At 51.2% G+C, this 19,985-nt stretch overlaps 1 protein-coding gene across 2 annotated transcripts in view; it reads right to left on the bottom strand.

The window, feature by feature from the left end:
- Positions 1–19,583, bottom strand: part of ITGA11 (integrin subunit alpha 11) — a 113,833-nt gene extending 94,250 nt beyond the window's left edge. For both annotated transcript variants that reach the window (XM_064570239.1, XM_064570240.1), the window contains exon 1: positions 19,403–19,583. In XM_064570239.1, coding sequence (XP_064426309.1) covers positions 19,403–19,454 — 52 coding nt within the window. In that variant the 5' untranslated portion in view covers positions 19,455–19,583. The remainder of the gene's footprint in view (positions 1–19,402) is intronic.
- Positions 19,584–19,985: the final 402 nt, after the last annotated feature.

Genomic DNA, 19,985 nt, shown 5'->3' with positions numbered 1-19,985 from the left:
GGTGCTTGTGAGCAAACCTGCCCCAACTCGGGTCTTTCCTCTTGCAAAAGATCAACCTGCTCTCCACCTCCTCTAATCAACTCCTCGGCATCTTGCTTCTTTACAGAATGACTGCCCTTCTGGATGGACTTCATGTCTCTCTGCTAACTAGTCATTATCCCACTGCCTTTTTCTCAGGAAGAAGCACTATGGAGCCTACCCTCCTTCCTATCCCTCCAACCATGAGTGTCGCCAGCCAAGCACTGTCCTTCCTTTTCCTTCTCTCTGTTGAAGAAGCAGGAGGGAAGCTTATCTCTGGACGGAATCTCAAATCCTTGGCTCCCCGCCACCCCCCGCCCCCCACCGTGTGGTGCAGGTCAGAACAGGCCCCCTGAGGGAGCCTGGTGCAATGATTTCACCTGATGGAGTGCAGAAGAAGGAGCCGTTCAGGGGACACAGGTGCCATCCCTCGGAAGGACCATCCCTCTCCTCAGACTGGTAGAGAAGGGAGGGAGGGGCCTTCGTGTGAAGGCTTCTGTGGGATTCTGCACGGAATGAGCACATCACTCATGTCTTAGGGGTCACTCTCAGTGATCTCCTCTGGGAATCAGCATGTCCCCAGCTCTCATTCCCTGCTGCCTCTGTCAGCGAGCTGTTCTGGGCGAGCCAGCGGCCATCTACTGGGTAGCTGTGGACACCTGCCCCCCTTCCCAGGAGGAGGGGCCCCAGATCAATGTGTATTTTCATGTCTTCTTGGACGTTACATGTGTGGAAAAAGAGCACATTGGAATCAGACTGCTTCCTTGCGGGTACAATGAGGGGGCCTAGACATTGTCACTGGGTGAGTTCTGAGCTTTGAAAAGGCTTCCTATGTGTACAGAGGTATGACCTGGACAAGGGCTTTCATATTCAGGGTCTCATTGGGTCCAGGCGGCTTCTAACACAGCGTCTGCACAGAAGGAACACTACTGCTCTCACTTCCCCACCTCTGCTGCCCATTTCCTCCACCTGTGTGCCTTCTCTTACTGTCCACCCTCTCTTCTGCACCCACCCACGAGCAGGGCCCTGTGCGTGTCCCACTGGCCCTGCCATCTTGCTCACCTCGTCTCCACCCCATCCTGTACCCTTCCCGACTGTCTGGCCTCCTGACCCTCCCCTTCCCAGCTCGGGGGGAGAGTCCAGGGGCAGGAAGCACGCCGTGTCCTATACCTGCATGCCCTCAGTCCCTAGTGTTTCAAACACTAGTCACTCAACGAACATGAAGCGAGCACACACATCAAGGGTGGACTTGGGCCTCTCTCACCAATGGAAACAGAGACTCAGGAGGCTGCCCGCTGTGACCAAGGTCATCTAGTTGGTGGGGCATGTTTAGAGCAGGGAATCCAAAGCCACTTCCTTCTCGAATCTCCCAGCGGGATTCAACTGCCCCTCTCCGAGCACCTACCAAGCCCCGGGGATGGGCCAGGTGTCTCAGTACGGTATTTCATTGAACCCTGACATGTGATTGGGGATTTGATCCCCACTGGATAGGTGGGGAGGTGAAGGCTTTAAGACCACCTTGCCCGTGGCCCGGGTGCTGGTGCTGAGGCCCCATCCTGTCTGCCTCCCAGGTGACACATCCTTGAGCCCTGTCGAGTGCCCCCTCCAGCTCAGCTGTGTCTGTGGGAAAGCAGGCAGGGCAGCGGAGAGCCCTCCTTGGTGGGTTGGGTGAGACCCCACCTCTCTCAAGTAGAGAGAGGTCTCTACTCATGTCCAAAGGGGATGCCCCCTCCCCCATTCCTGGACCCGAGAGAGCTGTCTTTGAGGTTTTTACTTGGGCTGAAGCATGGCAGAGCCTAGGCTAACCCGAGCTTTGGTGCCAAAAGGGAGGCTACTGTCACCAAGTCGAGGCAGCTTCTGTCCCTCTTCAGCCCTGAGCCCTGCACGGTGTCTAGAACACAACAGGATCTCAATAAAGTTGACCGAACAGACTCATGAGTGAACTGGTGAATGAACGAGCATGGATGAGCTTACCAAATTAACCTGATATTCATCTAAGAAGGACCTAGGCTGATGGGAGCCAGGGCAGTCTTGGCTCTGCCCACTGCCCTCCGTCAATTCACCCTCTGCTCTCCCCAGCCAGGTTCTGCCCTGCCCTCCTGCTACATGCTGGGTGCCCATGGCTTCGGAGCCCTCCTGCCCTGGCCTGCCTCCCTCTCTCCCCTACTTCAGCCTCCTTGTCTCATCCAAAACCTCAACTGTTCTCTGTCCTATTCCCGTAGGGTCCTAATGCTTGCTGACATGTGACTTAGCACAAATAAATCCTCTAAATCAGAAGCAATCAGACACGGGCGGCACGGCCGTGTGGAGTCCTGAGGGCCCCCACTGCTGGGGGTTATGGAGGACAGCAAACACTTGCTGGGCCAGGCGGACTGCGGGCTGAAAGAGAGACCTTGCATAAGAATGCAGAGAGGGGAGATGGAGAGAAGGAGCCTGAGAAATCAGGAGTTTGCCAATGTGCTGGTTAAGCAGATGTCAAGCTCATGGAAAACAGGCCTAAAAATTGAAAACAGCAAACACCGAACTGAAATTTGCTGTAGTTAACATTTGTTTTCGCTCCCAGCCTTGGACAGCCATCTCGTGCCCTCAGGGGATCACCCCCTTCAGGAATAAGACTCACAATTTCATGAAAGCCAGCGCATTTTTCTGCCTTACATCATTTACTCCTTTTTCTAGCCAGGGGAAGTGATCAAAATGGACTATTTTACTTAAGTTTTCAAAAACTGCTGTGAAGGAGATATAAAAACACACCACTCTAGGTGTTACGAATCTCTTTGTTGCAAGTTCATTTAAAGTAAAATAAAGCCTCGATCAACTGACCCCCTCCCCCCGTACATACCATAAGCTGCCTGGGGGACTGCAGTCAGTGATGGGACCCTAAAATACACCTGTAGGACCCAGCTGAGTGAGAGTGCCTTTCCCCACTCACCCCAAAGTGGCTCAGGCCCCTGTGAATCCCAGATCACACCCAGCCCCGCCCAGCCCTGCCGTCTGAGCGCCATGGTCAATGCCCAGCTTCCCAAAGACGTTTTCATTGAAATGTCTCCTGGCATCTTGCTTCTTGTGACCAAAAAGTTGTCTTAGATTTTCTCTCCCCAGTGGGCTTTCCCCAGACACTCCCCATTTCAGGACCTGGAGTTACCAGTCACCTGACTGCTCCAGTCAGAGGCTTGAAAGTCAGTCCTCAGAATTTTCCTTCACTTAAGGGCAGCAAATCCTGCAGGCTCCGCCCCCTCGATTCCTCTCGAATGTGTCCCCTCTTCTCTACTTCCTCCCACACCACCGACACCAAGTCATTCTCATCCTTTTGTGCTTGGACCTTTGCAAGAGCCTTCCAGCTGGTCCCTCACGTCTACTTTTGCTCAGCTTCAAGCTATGCTTTTCAACAGTAGCTGGAGTGATCCTGGCACTTTTCGGCTGAAAACCTTCCAGGGTCTTCTCACTGCATTTAGGGTAAATTCCAGACCCTTCCCCAGGGCTCACCAGGCCCTGCAGGCTCTGTCTGTTCCGCGTCACGATCTTCTTCACTTTCTACTTCCAGCCATACTGACTTCCTCCCTGCTCCTCAAACCCACAGAGTTCCTTCCACCTCAGGGCCTTTGTACTTGCTGTTCCTTTGGTCGGGAGCATTATTCTCCAAGACTGCTCTGCCAGCTCCTTCGCAACTTCTGGTTTTAATGTTCTGGCCTCAAGAAATCTTCCCTGGCCATGCTATGGAGAGCTCTTATTCTCCTTCAAAGCATCTTCCTTATGTCTTTTACAAATAAAGGTAATTACAGTTGGTTATAAGAGCTATTTGCTCACTTGGACATGGTCCCCTGTGCCCCTGGAGTTTAAGTTCCACAAGGAAAGGGACAGTGGTATGCTGGGGAGACCATGCTCATAGGGCTGAATGTGTGCAATCTTCCCTTTCAGTGATGTCATGGCAGTGGCTTTTAATGGACCACAGCAGGAGGATTTACACAGCAGGAGGATTTGTTTGGCAAATGCTACAAATAGGGACTTTTCCCATCTCCTCCCAAGAGCCAGAACGAGTTGTTAAACATTTATCAGCACTCTCCTGGAAGGGACTGTGTCTGTCTGTCTCTCTATCTTATCCTCAGCATCTGGAACAATGCCTAACACACAATAAGTACTCAATATGCATGTGTTAAAAGAGACAGGGGAAAAAATGAATGAAAGCATTCAGGCCTCCGAGAGTCTCATACACTAACCTGCCAACAAGGAGTAGAAGGGGAATGTGAGACTTGAAGCCTCAGAGAGGGAGAGAACTTCAGAGTACCAAATTTGGCTCCAGAAGCCCTGGTTCTAATCCCAGTATAGCTTTTAACTTGTTTGACAACTTGGATGAGTTTCTTCTTCTTCCTGACCCTGCTCTCTTATCTGTAAAAGGCACACACTGGACTAGATGCTCTATTAATGTACACTGTTACCACTTTACCCCCTCGGGTCCCCCAGTCACTGCATGGCACTACACAACTGCAGAGGGTGCTGTTTATATTGCAGTTGATTGAGTTATGCAGTGCACAGTATGCACAGCTGTACGTGGCGGCCCTGTCTACTCTGGTCCTGGCCAGTGGCCATTTCAAAGGAAGCTGAGTTGGACAGTGAGCTCCTCCCTTTCCTGACATACTAACCAGCTCAAAGAGCTCAGACAGTTTGGTTTTGATTTTCCAATTCCTAAGATTATTTTCTGCTTGTCATGGGCGTGTGGATCAAGAGCCCTGTGCACCCAGGGTTAGCCCCAGCCCAGGGACTGTTTGGGCAAAGTAAGAGCAAGACAAGGCTTAGGATATGCAATTTGTGGCAGGGCTTTCCCTCGGAGGAGAGGAAGCAGCGCAGTGGGACCTGGAGAATGGCTGTGTCTGTCTGCCCCTGATCTTTGGATAAGAACTAAAAAAAGGAATTGTGGGGGCCTTCCCTCCCAAGCCTGCAGGGCCCGCCCTACAATGGATACACCCACACCCTTCTGAAAAGTTCTCTGGCTGCACAGAGCTCAACACAGACCCAGCAGAACCCAAGTTAAGCTGGATGCTATTGGCTATAGGCTTGATGAGGGTGGAGGGGACTATGGAGTGGACGTGTTTGGTTCCCAGAAGGTTATGCAGAAGCCCTTTCTTTGGGTTTTGGTGTATGTCCATTCCAATGGTTTCAAAGCTATCTCTAATGTCTATTGTCACTTTCAGGTCTTTAGAAGAGTCAAGGGCTCATGACTCCATCTGCCTTTGCTGGAAAACAAAGGTCTGCCTTGTGAGGTGGTGAGCTCTCTGTCACTGGAGGGATGCAAGCCAAGGATGGCCACTTGTCTGGGATATTCAGGCTCCAAGTTTCCTCTCAGGCAGATACTTGGTACTGAGGCCTTGTAAGAGGCTGCTGAGGCCCAGGACTGCTCAGGGACCTGTGGATGAGGAAGGGCCAACCATGCAGTGGGTCCAACCATGCTCGAGATGAAGTTCTTTTAAAAGAGAGTCCAAGTGATCAACTTTCTTGTTGACTGAGCTCCTCAACCCTGCCAGACATTTTGGGGTAATCAGTATCATTTCTAATTGTTCATACTAATCCTACATGGTAGGCATTACAATCTCCATGATACATTCTAAAGAGAAGTGACTTGTCCAAGTTCACACACTTCGTGTCAGGGCCAGGATTCACACCCCAAGTCACTGCAACATACCCCTCATGTGAACCGCACTGGGCTCAGACTCAGTCTCTCCACCTGTACAATGGGTTTCACCTGCTCTCCCAAGCCCCCGGGGCAGATTCTGGTCTGGTGGTGCCCAGGGATTGGAGCATAACCTGGGGCCTACCATTTAGTTCCTGCCATTTTCTCTGGGCTCTGTCAGCCCCTCCTTGGGTACTAAATGACATGGTCGCATCCTGCGGTACATGGATGATGTCTGAATCACCACCCTTCTGTGGGGAACGAAGCACTCTGAACTTGTCCTCCACCCGCCTTGTTTCCTGGGAAGTCCTATTATATACATGGGTTTGCATTGTGTAAGAACAAGGCCTTTCCCACGTCTCCTCATGTCCTGTCTGAGTTACAGTAATAATAATGCCGAATAGCACTGGACCAGCTGGGTCGACCTGGGCTGACTGTTGTGAACTGCTCTGCCCCTCCCAAGGCCTCCCTCCCTTCAAGAGACCCTCTTCCACCACCTTGTCCTGCCTGCAACTGCCACGAGCCTCTTCTTGTCTGGAAAGAAAGCCTTTAACATAGTAACAAATAGCCTAGGGGGCCTCAGGACCGAGCGCATGCCCACCTAAGAGATTGGCCTTACAAGAAAGGTGATAGTCGCCTCAGAGGGGATTAATTAATGAGATTTCAGGCTATTGCAGGCCTGGGTGAGTTTTCATTGATTCATTGATTCATTCCGCAACTATTTATTGCTTGCCTACTCTGGCCAGGCACTGCTCTGGACTCTGGGACACAGAAGGAAACACAACATACAAGAATCCTTGCTCTCATTATTACATTCTGTTGGAGGAGACAGACAATAAACAAGGTGAGTAAATAAATAGGTAACAATGCTAAAGAATGACAAACAAGCTCAGAGAGACCGAGGCAAGGAAGGGTGTTTATGTCTGTTTGTGCATGTGGGGGAGGTTGAAAGTTTCATCGGCCGTGCCAGGAAAGGCCTCCAGGAGTGGGTGATGTTGGAGTAAAGGCCTGGAGGAAATGACAGAAGCGCTTTGGCGAGGAGCATTCCAGGCAGAAGGAACAGCAAGTGCAAAGCCCAGGATGCTCGGCGTGTAGAAACTTCCAGAGACTTGTGTGGGTGGAGCAGAAGGAGCAAGTGGGGGAGGAGTCGAGGATGAGGTCAGAAAGGCAGGGGAAGCCAGATCACAAGGGGCCTCTTACTCAGAGTAAGAAGGGAGCCCTGGAGGGCTTGGAGCAGAGGAGGGACGTGACATGATCTGACCTACATTCTAGCAGCATCCCTCTGCCGACCAGGGGGAGGAGCCTCAAGGGACAAGGGCAGATGCAAGGAGACCAGTTAGGTAGCTGTTGCCCCAAGCCATGGGAGCCTTCCTGGGTGCCCCGCAGTAGCCCCCAGACGCCTGCCTGCCTCCGGGTCCCTAGTCCTCCAGGCCAAACGAGGGGAGATGGGAAGGCGGAGGACAGACCAGAGCTTTCCCAGCGGGGATGATGTGGGACCAGCGGAACTCCCAGGCTGGGGTGTGGTGGGGGAGAGCGAGTTTTAAGATGAGCTAGAATGCAGGCAGCAACACAATGAAAAGAGAAAAGAGCAGGGACGTTCTTGGTGACCATTTGGACGCATTCGGGACAGTCGCTGGGGCCCCTTGCCGAGCCTGCCAGCGTCCCTGCCCCTGGCTGGCCTTACCGTCAGCAGCAAGCACATTCCACAGCTGATGCTTGGCTTGTGGTCTGGCCTGGCCCTCTTCCTTGGTTTCTTCTGCTCTGAAACGCTTTTAAAATCAAAATCTGGGTTCTCTTTAAGTTCGGGGCATGAATCATTGCTTCTGGGCCTAGGAAGGGGATGGAAGGCAGGAGGCCCCATCTGCGGGTGCCCTCTCTCATGTAGGCTGTGTGTCACTAAGCACGTTTATGTGACAGGTTCCCAGTCAAAGCACTTGGAGTCGGACTCGCTCCCGAGCTCCGGCCAACCTTCTCAACCGCCTGAGGGCCACCTCCACCTGCCCCCAGAGCCCCATGAAATCGACATGTCTCGAACAGACTCGACTTCTCCTCCCCCAACCCCTTCTGCTCAGGCCAGTGGCACCAGCCTTTGGCCTCTCTGACACCTTGCCTCCCCTGGTGACCAGGCCCTGCTCCATTCTGCGCCTCCCAGGCTCACTCCTCTTCTTCCATCTCACCCCCTTTCCGTCAGACTCTGGTGTCCCCTGTCCCTTGCCTGGGTTGCCACCATGGCCATCTTATCATTCCACCCACTCCCAGTTGTCTTGTTGCATTCACCCTTCCCCCCCCCACCAGAACTTTTCAAAACACAGATTCGAACACGCCACTACCCTCCCTCAAAAACCTTCAATGGCTCCCCATCTGCTAAATCCAATACCTTGCTCAGTGCCTCAGCCTACTCTTCCCTTCTTGCAGTTCTCTGTGGCAACCTCCAGCATCCTGTTGACCAACGTCAGGCCCTTTGCCCAGATCCACTCTCTATACTTCCTGCATTTGCAACCTCTTCCTCAACTCTCAAATCCAAGTCTTTTATCTGTAGCTGGAATAGCCTTTAGTAGGTTTTCCCTTATATTATAGTTATTTCCCCAAAGATCCTCTCCCTGCCACTCAACCATAAACCCACCGGAGGACAGGCTGCATCTCTTGTCTTTTACCCACTAGAGTACCTAGCACGGGGCCTGGCTCATATGGGCTCCTGTGTTAGGACCTCCTGAGGGAGGCATGCACAGAAAAATGTAACATGTCCATCTTGCCCTTAGATAGCTTTCTGTTTACTTGAAGAGATCATGCTTACATATTTAATACATATTAATCGAGCATCGACTGTGGCACTGTGGGAGAGCTGGGGACACAGGGTCTGATAGGGGACGTGGTCTCTGCTCTCGGTCCAGTGTGAGAAGATGTTCAAGCAATCGCTGTACTGTGTGGTGAGTGAAGTGCAGGGGTCTTGAGGTCAGACAGGTCTCCCAGGTCAGACTGACGGGGTAAGGTGAGGCTTCTGGGAAGAACTGGTGCCCAAGTGGAGACCTGAAGACTGAGCGGGAGGCAGCCAGGAGAAAGGAGGAGGTGGGATGGGAACGAAGGAGCCACTGAAATGAAGGTTGGAGAGAGTGGTGTGTTTGAAAAACTAGGAAGCTCAGTCTGGTGGGGGTGCCATAGGAGTGTGCAGGTGCTGGGCAGGTGCTGCTCTAGATGAGTCCTGAGCATAGGTGAGGGCCAGCTCTTCAGGGTCTGCTTAGCTCTCTGACAGTCTGAACTCAGCCTAATGGCAATAGAGAGCCATTGAAGGTTTTAAGCAGGGAACTGATTATACTACTCTGTGTTTTGGCTTTACGCTGGCTGCTATTGAGAAAGGTCTGATGGATAGGAGTAAGAAAGACAATGATACCTGAGCTGGCCTGGGCCTCAGGACGGTCCCAGGGCCCTCCTGCTCTGCCCCCAGGTCTCTCTCCCTGACAGAGCACCCTTTCCCACCCCACCTGGGCTTCGCTTTGCCTGTGTTGCATCTGGAAAGCCTGGCTTCTTGGGTGTGTGACCTGGGCAACTGCTCAGGGCCCTACACTCAGAAAGGCCCTCCCTTGGCTTAATGCTCTGCTGTGGCCATCCTAGAATTCTCAAACTTTTTTAGGGGCGCCTAGGTGGCTCAGTCGGTTAAGCGGCTGCCTTCGGCTCAGGTCATGATCCTGGGGTCCTGGGATCGAGCTCCATGTCCGGCTCCCTGCTCAGTGGGGAGCCTGCTTCTCCCTCTCCCTCTGCCTGCCGCTCTGCCTACTTGTGCTCTCTCTCTCTCTGTCAAATAAATAAATAAAAATCTTTAAAAAAAAAAAACTTTTTTAAACAAGGAGCACTGCATTTTCATTTTGCACTAGGTTCTGTAGGTTATGTAGCTGGTCCTGTATGTGTGGAAAATGGTGTGAATAAACTCAGAGACAAGCCCTGTCCACAAATTATTTATGGGATGTTATGATTGCCACCAGTTACTGGATCTGAGAGGCTATTAGCTCCAGGGAAAGACCAATTCTGGTAGAGGAAGAGAAGATGGACTTTGCTTTGTGACCTTTCTGGCAGGAGGAGGGGGCAGTGGTCTGAGGGTCTGGGGGTGGCCAGGTTAAGAGGGAGAACTATGGAGACTGGGGACATACCAAGAGGTCTACAGAGAATGATTTCAATGATCTTATCCCACTTGCCTACCAGAAATGTAGAAATTCTACCATTAGAACTTCATTCATTTGCTGAAGCATTGCTTGCTCCTTAAATTAGGTATAGCAGATTAGATTCTTAACCTCATCTTTGGCCAGAAGACCTGTCCCTGAGTCCCCATGTGACCTTGGGAAAACCTTTAAGAGCCTCAGTTTCTCCATCTATCTAATGGACATACCCCCTTGGCAGGGCCTCTAAGCTTCACCTGGCCCCCCCTCACTGAGAGAATGAACATATGGGAATGCTCTTCAGAATCTGCATCCACTTGCTCATTTCATGTTTTTTTTCCCCCAAGACCTTCCTCAGGCACAGTCTTCTCAATCTGCAAAGAAATAGGCCCAGGAAATCTGCAGGGTCAGGATTTCTGGTAGCCTAGCCCAGCTGGGTGATTCTACTGGAGGAAGAAAGCCATCAGCCCCAGCTGCAGAGGCAGGAGCCCCTTCTCTGTGTCATCCTGTTTGGAATCCTGGAGTACGTTGCTATAGCAACTTGCCTAACTCACTCCACATGCCACGTGGAAAAACCTCTGTTTGCTTAGCGCATCACCCAAGCCACAGACTGAGTTCTTCTAAGTTGGAGGATGAGGCCTCCATCATCCACAAGGGCTGGGGTAGGATGTGTCTGAGGGTCAATGGAATAGTGGGCTGAGGGGCTGGACCATGTGAAGGCAGGTCCCCTCCTTCGTCTATATGGTCTGCTGGCTGGTCTCTACGCCTGACATTCCACCATTAGCCCCTGGTTCCTTTAGCTCAAGGCACAGCCCAGCTCCAAAGCAAATCCCTTCAGGTAGGACACATGAAGTTGTCTCACTCATTAGGGCTCCTTAGCATGAATTAACTCATTGTTAATGGACTGGGGCTCAGAGCAGGTTTTGATCAGGGGAATAGGAGCTGAGACTTGCTGAGCCTGGACCCTGAGGATGGACTGGAGAGAGAGTCTGGGGGCAGGTGGAGTGGTCCAGAATATAGGGCACTTGGGGGGCAGGTGGTAGAGCCTCTCTTGGCCCTGAGCTGTGAGGCAAGGGAGGGAGAGCGGCTCCCACTTTCAGAGGCCCCTTGTGAGCACCACTTCGCACCAAGCCAGCATCTTGACTGAGAAATCAGTGGCTAGCTGAGTTTGAAGAAGGAGTTGTCACTCCTGAGCTGGTGCCCCTGTATGGGTGGCCATTTGAGTGCTGATCTCATTTTCCCAGAGGACAGCTCCTTCAGCAAGAGCATCTTACTTATCTTTCAATGCTCTCCAGGCCCATTTCCCAAAGAAATACCATGAATGGATTAAGTCAGAGCAGCAGGTTGGGGGCCAGACAATCCTGACACTACCTCTTACTCTATCGGCATGACCTTGGGTGAACCATTAACTCCTTGCGTGTAGCCTGGTGACCGTGACAGTGACCTCATGCAGCAGTAGGCAGGCCTAACTGAGATGCAAGAAAGTGCTTCACAACTCGGCTGGCATCCGTCAAATAATAAATGATGGGAAGGGTAAGAACTGGTCCTGTTAGCTGAGGGCTTACTGGGTGCCAGATACTGTTCTAAGCACTTGATGTAGATGAACCACGAACGGATCATCTAACGTCTAGTGCTCAGCAGCATGTGAAGTCATTGTTCTCCCCATTTTACAAATGAAGAAAAATGAGGCCCAGAGGGGCTTATCCAGGGTCCCCCAAGGAGAAAGGATTTGATCCAGGCTGTTAGGATCCCAGGCCCCGCACGTGGAGATTATTACTGCTGCTCAGGATGCATGCAGGTGAAAAAAGAAATGAGGGATGGAGACAGGGAGGCAGTGTGACCCCCCCCCCCGACTTTTTCCTACAGGTGGGCTTTTATTCATGTTGTGACTCAGGTCATAAGAACACAGAATGAAAGCCCTTCACGGAATGTTTTGGGAGCTTATTCATGTGGGGTTTACAAGATGACCAATGGCAGTCACTCTCCTCTCCTTCTCTCCTTCTGGGTTTTCAGCTAAGAATTTGTACAGTTAGGATTTACATGATGGGGGTTGGGTATGGCCCCCACCTGGACCACAGGTCCCTCTAGCAAGCACTCCATACCGAGGGGATGTGGGTATCTTTGAAGCTCTCAATTGTTTGGGGGAATATAGTTTCAAATGGCTGTCCATCCTTGATGGTAGCCCGCAGTTTGGTGGTAGTGGCGGGGGTAGGGGCATGAAGTGATGAGGATCAGCAGAAATACCATTTTGAAATGTGTTAGTGCATGTTAAAAGCTTGTTTTGTAGCTGACCTTCTCTGAGTCCACAGGATGCCATCACATACCTCAACATAATAAAGGCCACATATGACAAACCCAGAGACAGATAAGGATGACCAACTTTGCCACCTTTATCCAACATAATATCCCAAATCTTCGCCACAGTAATCAGACAAGAAAAAGCAATAAAAGGCATCCCAATTGATAAAAAAAAGAAGTAAAACCATCACTATTGGCAAATGACATGATATATATAGAAAACCCTAAAGAGTCCACCAAAAAAAACCAACTAGTAGAGCTAATAAATGAATTCAGCAAAGTTGCAGGATATAAAATACACAGAAATCTGTTGCATTTCCATACACTAATAATGAGCTAGAAGAAAGAGAAATTAAGAACACAATCGCTTTTGCAATTGTATCAAATAGAATAAAATACTTAATAAATATACCCAAGGAGGTGAAAGAATTATACTCTGACAACTGTAAGATATTGATGAAAGAGAGTGAGGATTGGGGCACCTGGGTGGCTCATTTGGTTGAGCATCTGACTCTTGATTTTGGCTCAGGTCATGACCTCTGGGTCATGAGATTGAGCCCTGTGTTGGGCTCCACCCTGGGCATGGAGCCTGCTTAAGATTCACTCTCTCACACTGTTGGTGGGAATGCAAACTGGTGCAGCCACTCTGGAAAACAGTATGAAGTTTCCTCAGAAAGTTAAAAATAGAACTACCCTACAACCCAGCAATTGCACTGCTAGGTATTTATCCAAAGGATACAAAAATAGTGATTCAAAGGGGCACATTCACACCAAAGTTTATAGCAGCATTATCTATAATAGCCAAAATATGGAAAAAGCCCAGATGTCATCCAACAGATGAATGGATAAAGAAGATGTGGTATATACACACAATGGAATACTATTCAGCCATCAAAAAGAGTGAAATCTTGCTATTTGCAATGATGTGGATGGAACTAGGGGGTATTATCTTAAGCAAAATCAGTCAGACAAATACCATATGATTTCACTCATACGTGGAATTTAAGAAACAAAACAGATGGACATAGGGGAAGGGAAGGAAAAATAAAACAGATAAAAACAGAGACAAAGGCAAACCATAAGGGACTCTTAACTATAGGAAACAAACTGAGGGTTGCTAGAGGGAAGGTGAGTGGGGGGATGTGGTAACTGGGTGATGGGCTTAAGAAGGGCACTTGATGGAATAAGCAGAAAGAAAGAAAGAAAGAAAGAAAGAAAGAAAGAAAGAAAGAAAGAAAGAAAGAAAGAAAGAAAGAAAGAAAGAAAGAAAAGAAAAAAGAAAGAGGGAATGGAAGGAAGGAAAAGAAAGAAGAGAAAGAGAAAGAAAAGAAAAAAGAGAGAGAGAAGGTGGGAGAGAGAGGAAGGAAGGGAGGGAGGGAAGGAGAGAGAGAGAGGAACTGTACCATTTTCTTACACCATATACAAAAACAAATTTAAAATGGATTAAAGGCCTAAATGTAAGACCTGAAACCATAAAACTCCTAAAGGAAAACAGGCAGTAAACTCCTGGACATTGGTCTTAGCAATATTTTGGGGGGGGGGGTTCTGTCTCCCGAGGCAAGAACAACAAAAGCAAAAATAAACAATTGGGACTACATCAAACTAACAACTTTAGCACAGTGAAGGAAACCACCAACAAAATGAAAACCATCAAAATCTACTAAATGGGAGAAAATACTTGCAAATGATATACCTGATAAGGGGTTAATACCCAAACCATATATGAAGTCATACAACTCAATATTGAAAACCCCAAATAACCTGATTTTTAAATGGGCAGATATACTGAATAGACACTTTTCCAAAGAGGACATACAGATGGCCAACAGGCACATGAAAAGATGCTCACTGTCACTCATCATCGGGGAAATGCAATTCCAAACCACACTGAGCTACCATCTCACACCTGTCAGAATGGCTGGTATCAAAAAGACAAGAAATAACAAGTGTCGGAGAGGATGTGGAGAGAAGAAAACCCTTGTGCCCTTTTGGTGAGAATGCAAACTGGTGCAGCTACTGTGGGAAACAGTATGGAGGGTCCTCAAACAATGAAAAGTAGAACTACCATATGATCCAGTAATTCTACTCTTGGGTATTTACTCACCACAAATGAAAATACTAATTCGAAAAGATATATGCCCTCCCATGTTCACTGCAGCATTATTTACAATAGCCAAGATATGGAAGCCACCTAAGTGTTGACAGATGAATGGATAAAGATGTGGTGTATGTACACAATGGAGTATGACTCAACATACTCCATTGCCATCCACAACAGCATGGATAATAATGAAATAATGAAATAATGAAATAATATGAAATCTTGCCATCCACAACAGCATGGATAATACCCAGTGGGTGTTGCACTAAAATCAAATTTAAGTCAGACAGAGACAAATACCTATGGTTTCATTTACAGGTGGAATCTAAAAAAACAAAGCAGGGGCGCCTGGGTGGCTCAGTCGTTAAGCGTCTGCCTTCGGCTCAGGTCATGATCCCAAGGTCCTGGGATCGAGTCCCGCATCGGGCTCTCTGCTCAGCAGGAAGCCTGCTTCTCCCTCTTCCACTCCCCTGCTTGTGCTCCCTCTCTCACTGTGTCTCTCTCTGTCAAATAAATAAATAAAATCTTTAAAAAAATAAAAAAATAAAAAAACAAAGCAAACGAACAAACAAAGCAAAATGGAAACAGACTCAGAAACACAGAGAATAAACCGGTTTGCCAGAAGGGAAGGGGGTGGAGGGGTGGACGGAGGAAGTAAAAGGGATTAAGAGGGTATAAACTTCCAGTTATAAAAATAAATAAGTCATGGAGATGAAAAGTACAGTGCAGGGAGCATAATCAATAATATTGTCACCACTTTACATGATGACAGATGGTAGCTGCACTTATCATGGTGAGCATTTTGTAATGTATATAAATGTTGAATCACTATATTGTAACCTGGAACTAATACAATATTGTATATCAATCGTACTTCTCTTTAGGGAAAAAAAAAACCCTACCATTAAAAAAAAAAAAAAAAAAAAGAGCCAAGCCAGCTCAGAAGAAAGTTTTGTCCTAAGCAATGAGGGGAGAGGATAGAAGGGAAGTTCCCTGCTGCTGGAGGAAGTTTCCCCTACAGGAGGGGAGAGAAAGAGCTCCAGAGAGGTCATAAAGAAGGTGAGTCACCATCTGAGTTTCTTAAGGCCCACAGCCCTGTGTGGGTGGGCGAGGACAAGGAGAATGGCCAGGAGATAGACAGCCCATCTCTGGGGGTCCAGAGTGGGGTGGATGGGCTACGGTATATAAATAGAAAGAAGGTGAGACTCCACTCCTATCCCTTCAGGGCTCTATGTGGAAAGGCTTCCATGTGGAAGGGTCCAGAAGCTCCTCAGCTGATGATGGTAGTGGAGAGGCTTGGCTGACAAGCTCCCAGCAGGGTGGGACAAGTTTCATCTCTTTCTCTGCTCTTCCAAAGCTGGAGAGCAGGGCTTGGGTCTTTTTAGTCTTTGCACACTCTGGCTGCCTAGTCCTGTGCTTTTTCCAGACACAGTTTTCCTGCTGAACAAGACTCCCACTCACAGGGACACATGAGGGCCATGCTGCATGGCGTGGCTCTTCTCTGCTCCACAAAATGCCACAAGGCACTCACACTAAGATCACATCTACTTCATGACAGCCTCCATGGCAAAAAACATCCCTGAACGCCCGTGACGATCAAGACTTTGGGCCAAGTCTTTGGGAGAGGAGCTGGGAAAGTTTGGGTTTACTGGGGCCTTGTATGCCCCCTGTGAGCCTCCAGAACCCCAGCCCTTCCTTTACACTTCTCTTAGGGACTTGGGTTTGACAGTTTACATCTCCGTGCATCCTCACATCTCTTACTGAATGGTCAGTATCTTGAGTGCTGATGTTTCTGCTGATGATGGAGAAGAGAGACAACCTCCTTGAATGCATAATATGTGCTGGAACTTTCCAAGCAGTTTATGTACACTTACTCATTTGGATAAACTTTGGATAACTCTGTAAGTTCTATTATTTTCATCCCCATTTTGCAGGTGAGAAAGCTGAGGTACAGAACCACTTAGTAGTTTGCCAAGAGCACAGAGTCCTAACTGGCAGAGCCCACACCCAGTCCAGGCAGTGGAGACCCCAGGGCCTTCACCCCCACACTGTGCCTGATCTCCCTGTGTGCCTTTATGGAGCCTGGCAGATAACAAGTGCTCAGTAAAGACTAAGGTTTTAAAAGAATCATTACTCGGGGCACCTGGGTGTCTCAGTCATTAAGTGTCTGCCTTCAGCTCAGGTCATGATCCCAGGGTCCTGGGATTGAGCCCCGCATTGAGCTCCCTTCCTAGTGGGAAGCCTGCTTCTTCCTCTCCCACTCGCCCTGCTTGTGTTCCCTCTTTCGCTGTGTCTCTCTCTGTCAAATAAATAAATAAAATCTTAAAAAAAAAAAAAAAGAATCATCAGTCATCCGGGCACCTGGGTGGCTCCATCGCTGAAGCATCGCATTCTTGGTTTTGGCTCAGGTCATCATCTCAGGGTCCTGAGATCCAGCCCCATGTGGTGCTCTGTGCTCAGCAGGAAGTCTGCTTCCCCTCCTCCTCTCCCTCTGCCCCTCCCCACCACTTTCACACGACACACACACTCTCTCTAAAATAAATAAATAATTCTTTAAAAACAAAAGAATCCTCACGCATCAACCCTTACTACCGATGTGTTAATGATAGAAACTTATCAATGGATCTACTTTCTCTGGATGTCAGCTCTGAAAGTCTTTGGCCTTGTCTATTTCTTTTTTCTTTTTTCTTGGTTTCTTGATAGCTTTGCCCACCCATCACCCTGCCCAGCTTGTAGCAGAAGCTCTGGCGAGACAGAGGCTCTGAACTCATAATGGCTTCAATGCGGACTGCCTCCCAACTTGGCCTGTGATAGGTCCCCTGTCCCCCTGCTCAGCCAAACTGTGCCGTCACCGGCAGGCACGCTTCCTGGTAATCCTCACATTGAATCCATGTGATGCACTGTTGGGAGATTGATTATCAGTCTTGCTCCAGAGCCAGGGGAATGAATTCATTGACCCCGCGACCTTTCCAATTTTCAGAGTCCAAACTACGGTCACCCTTGTGGTTTTAAAATATCCACCTTTTTGTTCTTTAAAAAGTCCCAGGAAATAACACTCTAACTTACAAGCCTCTCCACACTCCTTCAAGACCCTGTTGAAATGATACCTCCTCCTTCAGGAAGCCTCCCTTGCTAATCCAAGTGAAACTGAACTTCTTGTTTGAACCACAGCCCTTAGCTTCTCTGTGCCGTTCACTCCCTAATCCTTCTACTTAGCTTTCCCTGGCCTTGCCTTATTCCCAGCTCCAGGCAGGGCCTAGACTGCACACATAGTTGGTCCCCACCCCCCAGTTCCTTGCAAGCAGATGTCGTTCCAACATTGATTGATATGTTTAATGAATCCCATATTTTAAGAACCCAAACTGACCAGACATAACTCAACAGTGGTTTTCTCCATATAAAGGGAATTCTGAGTCACAAATCCTGTCCCCCGTCCTTCACCCCACTCCCCTAGCGCACACACCCCCCACCCCCATTCCTGCTTGAGTAACAACACTAACAACGATTGCTTCTGTCTGCTGTGCACCAAGCCCTGAGTTAAGGACTTTTCTGACAGTGCCTCACTTAATTGTCTGGGGAACCTTATGAACTCAGCCTGAATTTCCATCTCCATTCCACAGAGAAGGAAACTTGTGGAGAGATTGCATAATGTACCCAAGGTTGTGCAGCTAGTGGGCAGCAGAGCCAGAATGGAAGCCAGGTTCTGATTTCAAAGACTTCCCTCTCAGCTTCCTGAGGTCCAGACTGACTCTAGCCACTCCATCTCAGGGTCCGGTGGGATGGGTCTGCCTATCTGGAGTCACACAGGGGCGCATTCCCTTCTCCTACGGCTGGATCTCCTTGTGATCTGAAGACAGTTCCTGGAGTTGTCTTCCCTCCTGTCTAAGTGACCGAGAGTGGGCTTCACCTCCTACAGCTGGTTTCTAGATGAATGCTTGCCGGGTGGCAGCTCTTCCTTCGTCCTCCCTGACACCCCCTCCCCCAACAACTTAAAGCGTTAATGTTTATTTTGCGGCTCTAGGATCTGGACTGAACTCCATCAGCCAGAGACTGTTTCAACTACAGGCCCTCCCAGAAGCTCTGCTATAGTCCGGGGGGAGGGGAGGATGTGCACTTGTTTTCGAGGTAACCTCGGACGGGGGTGAGAGAGCCCGGGCTGGGGGGGTCTGCACCTGTGCTTCCTGAAGGCTCCTCTCCCGCTGTCTCCACATCTGATCCCCGGTACCGGCCCCAGGCCCCAGCCTGGAACCCATGCGGAAGGGGAGGCGAGGCCGGGGCTCTGGTCCCCGCCGGGGCACTCGGCCCCGCAAAGGAGAGGCCCCGAAAGCGGTCGCTGCCGGTAGAACGGCGCCGCTGGCCGCCGCCCCGCGCTACAGGTACGGGTCGGGCCGGGGCGCCAGGAGTGCAGAAGCCCTCGCTGGTTGCCCCAGTGCGGACCGCCTGGGGTTGGTCTCTGGCTGCCGGTCGTGCGCCCCGCCGGACCGAGGTCCCCGGCGCGCCCCGACACCTGGATTGCATTAGGCGGGCGGCGCGCGTGTCGGCGACGGCTGCTTCCCCAGATTGTTGAATAACTGCATAATTCCAAGCGCGGGTTGCCCCGTCCCTACCCCAAGCATCAGGCAAGAGGGAGGCCCTGGCTGCGGAGCTGCGCCCATCGCCCTTGGCCCGGCCGGCTACAGCTCGCCACCGCCTAGGGGCCGCCGCCCTGGGGCTTCGTCCGTCCCCGGCCCGAGGGATTCTGCGCAGCTCGCGGCGGCCTCCGTGTCCCGCTCCCCGAACTCGAGGCGGCTCCCTCCGCAGGCAGGAGGGCGCCCGAGGCGGCGCTTGCTCCGCGCGTCGCGTCCCCCCCCAGCCCGGGCCACGCGCCCTCCGCGCTCCCGGGACGCCCGAGTGTCCCCGGCGGGGCGCCTGCCGTGGCCAGCGTGTCCGGCGGGGCCGCGGGCCCTCCGCGCTCCTCTTCAGCTCTTCCCCAGCTGCTCCCCAACTCTTCCCCAACTCTTCGCCACACACCAAACTCCCGGCTCCAAGTCGCCCGGGCGCGCCTCCCTCTTTTGCGGAGCTTGGCGGAGCGGCTAGACTGCAGCCACTTCCAGGGGGACCCCCGTCCCCCCGCAGCGGCCAAGCTCCGACCCTGAGAGGGGCTCCCACGGGCACGCGGAGGCAAGGGGCACGTACCTGGCCACAAGCTGAGCGCCCAGGCCACCAGGAGGCCCCTGGGCAGGTCCATGGCGCGCGGCGCGGCGGCGGGGCCCGGGTGCGGGGCGGCGGGGCAGCGAGCCCGAGCGGCAGCGTCCTCGCGGGCGCCCCGAGCCTGCTCTGCGCGCCGCGCGCCCGGCTCCCTGACAGCCGCCGCTCCTGCAGAGGAAGTGGGAGGGCTCGGGCGGCGGGGAGGGGCGCGCGGACACGCTCGCGCCGGGCTCCGGGCCAGTCTCGGCCCCTCTGCCACCTGGGCAGGCGGCGTGCCGCGCCCCCGCGCCGTCCGCGCCCCCCCCCCCCGCCCCGCGCCCGCCCCCCCACCTCTGCCTCGGAGACCTGGGGCGGCGCCTCCCTCCGCACTCCGCCACCAAATTCCACGCCGCTGCAGGAACAGTGGCTTATATTCCCCATTTCCCAGAGGGAAGAGCTTCACAAATCTCCGAGGGATATCTCAGGTCACCCGGGGACACCGGGCCACGCCTCAGATCTCCCTTGGCCCAGGGGAGCGGATGTCCCTCAAACGTCAATTCTGAAACGTCCCCCTGCCGGGCCGCCCCGGTGA

Source organism: Mirounga angustirostris, unplaced genomic scaffold, assembly GCF_029215605.1.
Source record: "Mirounga angustirostris isolate CCGP_5_RB_7025 unplaced genomic scaffold, mMirAng1.0.hap1 SCAF_9, whole genome shotgun sequence".
Taxonomy (NCBI): Eukaryota; Metazoa; Chordata; class Mammalia; order Carnivora; family Phocidae; genus Mirounga; species Mirounga angustirostris.
The sequence above is the reverse complement of the archived record's forward strand: the minus strand, read 5'-3'. Positions and strand labels throughout refer to the sequence as shown.